This window comes from Octopus bimaculoides, chromosome 12 (assembly GCF_001194135.2).
Source record: "Octopus bimaculoides isolate UCB-OBI-ISO-001 chromosome 12, ASM119413v2, whole genome shotgun sequence".
In the NCBI taxonomy this organism is placed as follows: domain Eukaryota; kingdom Metazoa; phylum Mollusca; class Cephalopoda; order Octopoda; family Octopodidae; genus Octopus; species Octopus bimaculoides.
The window spans coordinates 20,302,823-20,308,713 of record NC_068992.1 but is presented as its reverse complement, the minus strand read 5'-3'; the positions used below and the strand labels follow the sequence as shown (position 1 = coordinate 20,308,713).

The following is a 5,891-nucleotide window of genomic DNA, read 5'->3' as shown; positions in this document are numbered from 1 at the left end:
ATATATATATATATATATATATATATATATATATACGTAGTACATACATATATATATATGTATATATACATAGTCGCAAGCGTGTATTTTTGTATCTGTGTCTATGTCTGTATGTCTGTGTGTAGTACGTTTTTCTGTACATGCGCATGAATTATAGACATGTAGTCTAAACGATTGAGTGTATGACGCTAAAGTGATATGTGCGTGTAAATTCATGTTAATCGATGCGGCGTGTAAATGTATGCAAGCATAGATGTGTATAAAAGTACACACACATAAATATCTTAACGCAACAATTGGAGATTAGGAAGTGTTGCTCAATGTTCCCTGAATTGTATTTACCAGGTTCGTTTAATTCTTGTATTTAAGTTCTTTGATGATACTCTATTTGTAATCTCCCCTTCACGCTTAATAATTTCTTTATATATTTTTCTTCTTCCCCTCCACGTTTTCTTTCCTCTCCCTCTTTTCCTATACTCTTTCTCTTTCTCTCTCTCTGCCTGTCTCACTGTTTAGGTTTCTTCTTTTCTTTCACGCACACAATTTCTCATCAATGCCTTTCAATTAGTATTTTTGGTTGATACCGTCAATTTACGATATTATAGCAAAATATAAACACGTATAATTCAAAGAAAACCTGAGAGTCTCTGGAAATGTGTTTTTGTAGGCCAATTTTGTTTGCAACAACCATTTCATATTTCTTTCAAAGAAAATTATATGGATTTTAAATTTGCAAAACATTGTCGCATTCTATGGAAAAAACAACAATATTCTTGTGAGGAGCCTGGAAATCGGGCAGAGGCAAAGCAGTACATTACCAAAATGTCTGCTTTTAATTTACTCCATATAGAAACAAAGCAATGCAATGAATAAGCTGACAAGCGAAAGCGATAGTCTTCCATTCCATTCTAATCTACATTCACCGCTGCCTATATTGGGTGGGAAGAGAGTACCTGTCAAGAGAAAATTGAAATAAATTAGCCGTTTGTTTAAACATGATAACATGGACATTCAGAACAGAGAAAAGTAATCAGCATTTACATTTTTCAAAGACATTAGTGGTGCGTTTAAAGTGAAATGATGTGATTACAAAATAAGTAATAACTGGCTTTGCTTCAGTGAAATATTGTCTGAAATGTGTGCAACACTGTTTGTGAGAATGTTGAGAGATGGTATACTGCTTTATTGTGTGTAGCGGCTATTCATTGGAGAAAATACTTCAGCACGCAATCATTTATACCCCTTCTTTCATCAATTCATTAACTTGCTTGAGGAATAATTTGACTTCTATGACTTTCTTCGTTCAGTCACTTTTAAATATTTTTTTGTTTCATGTTCAGCAATGTGTCTACGTATTTTACAAGAAATTCTGTTGACAAACTAATAGAATCCGATGTTATTTATTGAAAATAAACCATTTTAGCTGGTTGCCTTACTTTGGCATTGTTCGTAGTTTAACTTCGTCAACTAAACTGTTCTTACTGAAAGTATTATTGGAATAAAAAGAATGAAATTACTTCAGGTATAGATTGAAATCGAAGCACTGTAAACCACACTACTTATATTTTTTTAAATAGCCTCACGTTATAATTGCATCGTTATTAAACTCTGAATTATAGCGGTGAGTGAAGGCGCGTGGCCTAGTGATTAGGATAATCGCCTTACGATCGTAATGTCGTGAGTTCAATTCTCGTCAACTCGTTGTGTCCTTGAGCAAGACACTTTATTTCACGTTGCCCCAGCTCACTCAGCTGACTAAAATGAGTAGTACTTTAATTTCAAAGGGCCGGCGTTGTCACTCTTTGTGTCACGCTGAAACTTCCCGTGGACTACATTAAGGGTACACGCGTTTCTGAAGTGTTCAGTCAATTGCAGGTTAATTTCACGTGATGGATGTTCCGTTGATCGGATCAACTGGAACCCATGTAGTCTCAGAGTATAGTAAGGACGTTAATGTATGATGTGTTCTAGGATTTTTGATGCGTGCTATTATGGATTCCTCAATGTTGACATCAGTACCATGATGCAATATAAATGATCATTTCTATGGTGTATGATCAGTGGCACGATCAGTGGTAAGATGCATACTAAGTCATGTGACATACGATCGGTATATTGGTATGTAAGATCACTTTAATCATCTGTGATATTCGTATAATATCGATTATCAATAATACAAAATATGACTAGTAGGATTATATAGTATCTGAAATTTGATGGAAAATACCAGCAATATCCAGTTATATTCATTAACATACATGATAAAAAATGTTGCATGATTGATAGTATGAATAATATGAAGGATGAACAATACTGTTTGAAAGGATTAATAGAGAGGTGCATTTATTGTTAGTAGTATATGCACATCCGCTAGCTTGATGTAAAGACAGTAGTATGATGTATAATCACCAGATTGATGTATGATCTAGAGTAGAATGTGTAGTCAAAGTTTAAGTGCATGATCATCGAAATATGGTCTAATCTTTTTTGATATGAATGCTAAAAAAAAAATCATTATTGTATTTCATATTAAATTGTATACGGAAATTTTAGTTGTATTATAAAATGAATTTTTCATGAATCAAACGTTATAATAAAACAGATTATGTACATGATTGAAGCGGTTCAGATTCAAAGCGATTCTGTACGTAGTTTTGTATGAACTTGAATATATATTTGTATTAATGATGTACGATATGAAATAGAGTATTTCACGTTCAGTTTATACTCATTGAAATTTTAGTGTAAAGTAGTTTGAATATGAACATTTTGAGTATCATTACATGCAAGAAAGACATACGTACCACCAAGTCGATGAGGTGATCTGGTGTCATCTGGCGGCGTTGGTATGTCAGATCTTATATCCGTGCGTGGCGGATTTCCCATTCTCGATTTCCCATTTTTCCTAGTTGTGGAATCTTTGTTCTTATCATGATTACTCACTCTAGGTGGTGAAATTTCTTCTTTCTCTGCAGTTGCATCTGTTTAATGAAAGCATATTATAAACACTCATTGAAACAGGTATGTATGTATATATATATATATATATATATATATATATATATATATATTCAGAATTTGAAATATATGAAATGCAGATCTAACAAATACTTCAACGTAAATTATACAAAATTATAATATCAACATATCAAAAATATTTACTTTCAATATATTATTACGAACTTCAACAATATGAACTTTCTGATCATATAATTAAGTGAAATATATATGTTTAATAATACTTGTTATCTGTTCGTTGCTTATTCAATGTTGTATACTAATATTGGTAAATTGTACTATGTCAGAACAGATAAGTCTCTAAAACATATTGTATACATTTATTCAAATTTTGAATCAACTGAAACTATTTGGAACATAACCCTAAACTTTAGTGAAACTTCAAACATATACTAAGCTCTTCACAGCTTACGAACCATGTGGTTTAAACTGGAATAATTTTCTAAACAATTGACATACAGTTATGTATCAGTTAGATGCGACGATTGAAATCACAGAATAAATAAAATGAGAAAGTATAATAAAAGACAAGTTGTTTCTTTACGATTCTAATGCATAAAATGGCATCTAGTTATTCTATTAATTTTATACAAATTAAAGATAATGTACAATAAGATCCGTGATGGTAGAATACGAGAAGAATAAAGTTCCAATGGTGATCCAGGTAGCGTAGTGGTAAAGTGGTCGGTTCAGGAGAAATAACAATTGTTCAAGAAGAAGGTTCGAAGCACGATTAGAGTCCAAAAGAGGAGGAAGTCCAGTTAGACACGATCAAACTTCGGAGATTACGAGAACGCATGTCATATATGGCTCAAAACTATTAAAAAAAAAAAAAAAAAAAAAAAAAAAAGACAGGTGATGGAACAAGAAACTAGGTGTATTAGTTTGACGCTCAGGAAAAACGGACACATTTCTGAAGTTTCGAGACTTCGCCCTTCTACACAATGGAATGAGTAGTGTATCCTTTTCTCGTTCCTTTATTCCTTTTTAAACCTAATTAAACCATGATTGTTGTTCCCGTTTGAACGACATTCTGTTTATTGTATGGCAAATATGAAAGCTATTCGTTATAACTTTTAGTTCTGATCCCTTTTTGTTTTAAATGGCAATATCAATTTATACTTATAACGAAATAGTAATAGGGCAATACAAACATCACTTACCGTACAAAATCATCGTTTCTTGATCTTCGCCTAATATATTCGAAGCCACACATGTGTATTCTCCGAAATCATCTTTGTTCAAGTCAATAATGCGAATGCTAAGTGTATAGGAATTTCCAGATTCATCGTAAGGTTCAATCCGATATTTCCAAGATTTCTTCAGTGTAACTCCATTTCTTTCCCATGACATACCTCCTAAAGGCACGGCAGTTATCATGCAATCCAAAATAGTTTCTTTCCCTCGGATTTGTCCCATTCGCTTAATTGGTAAGCGTACGTCAGGTAAAACTGCAAAGACAAACAAAGTAATTCATATTAAACCTCAGCTTTGATCGAGTTTACAGGCCCCCGGATAAAAGAGTGCGATCTGGTCTTTGAAAGGAAGCATGCGAAGTAAAAACGCCTTCTGCAGAGTTACAGCTTGGTTGTAGAGGGTTCCCTGCCAGTCGGTACTGAAGGTGCTTGGAACTAATGAAATGAGATGAAAAGAGCAAACATGGAACATACAACAGGAAGGGTCTATTGCTGATTATGGAACAAGAGAGAGGAGTTAAGATGGAGGCCAGGAGGAGAAGTTAAGCAGTGATATGGACCTCACTGCTGACTGTTGAACAGGAAGGTGAAACACCCAATGATTTTTGGAGTCTAACTGATGACGTCAATTCTTCCTGGATAAAATTCCATTTACGGCGAGAGGAAATGAAGGATATTCTTCCAGGTGTTATAAATAATATATATACGTATTCAGACTGCATTAAATAAGTTTAAATATGTAGTTTTCTAATAATATACCGTATTTTGACATTACATATGTCAACGTTTGTATTTGAATGGAGGTATCAAACACAAAATACATTCAAACGACATTCGTTGCCTTTAGGACATTGTGAGGCAATTCACAAAAGAAGTTGAAATCATCTGTTCCGTTTGTGATACAGAACCTCCGACTGAATACAATGATAAATGTAAAGTGAATATGTGTTGTGTTTGTGTGTGTATGAGTGGGTGGACGTTTCTATATATGTATATGTGTGTGTGTGCATGTGTGTATGTATATATATATAGATATGTGTGTGTGTATGTGTGTGTGTGCGTGAGTGTATGCTCTATACATATATGTCTTTGCGTGTATACATACATACATATATATATATATATATATATAGTGTCCTAAAGGAATGTAGACATTAATTTGCAGCCCCTCTAACACACCTCTGCAGAAACTGCAGTGAGCTATCAGCCAATCTCACTCACATCTCATGTCATCAAAGTGTTTGAAACGGTGGTGAGATCAAAGACACCTGGCCTATTGGAGAGTCAAGATCTTTTACATTCAAACCAGCATGGCTAATGCTGCGGCAAGGACTTAAATCGCATCGATGTCGTCCTTAAGACCTCGGATCAGGTATTTCCTAAAGTAAAACTGTTGTAATTGAACTCAACCTCTCTTTCTCATATATATATATCTATCTATCTATCTATCTATCTATCTATCTATCTATATATCTATCTATCTATCTATCTATCTATATATATATATATGTTTTGCAAGATTTTTGATGTGAAATCATGTGTTGAAACAGATGTTGTTGTATTTGGGGATGGTCATGTTGCAGTTTAGCCAATAAATGCACTTACAAAACATAGACACACATAGAGGGATACGCATGCGTAGACACATACAAGAGGAATACAAAATACAAAATGGCT

At 33.7% G+C, this 5,891-nt stretch overlaps 1 protein-coding gene across 1 annotated transcript in view; it reads right to left on the bottom strand.

The window, feature by feature from the left end:
* Positions 1-31: 31 nt before the first annotated feature.
* The window catches only part of LOC106867898 (opioid-binding protein/cell adhesion molecule homolog), a 54,935-nt gene continuing 49,075 nt past the window's right edge, over positions 32-5,891 (bottom strand). Inside the window, exons 6-8 of the mRNA XM_014912966.2 lie at positions 4,182-4,469; positions 2,805-2,981; positions 32-953 (exon numbers count right to left, since the gene is read on the bottom strand). Of these exons, the coding sequence (XP_014768452.1) occupies positions 838-953; positions 2,805-2,981; positions 4,182-4,469 (581 nt within the window). The 3' untranslated portion in view covers positions 32-837. The remainder of the gene's footprint in view (positions 954-2,804; positions 2,982-4,181; positions 4,470-5,891) is intronic.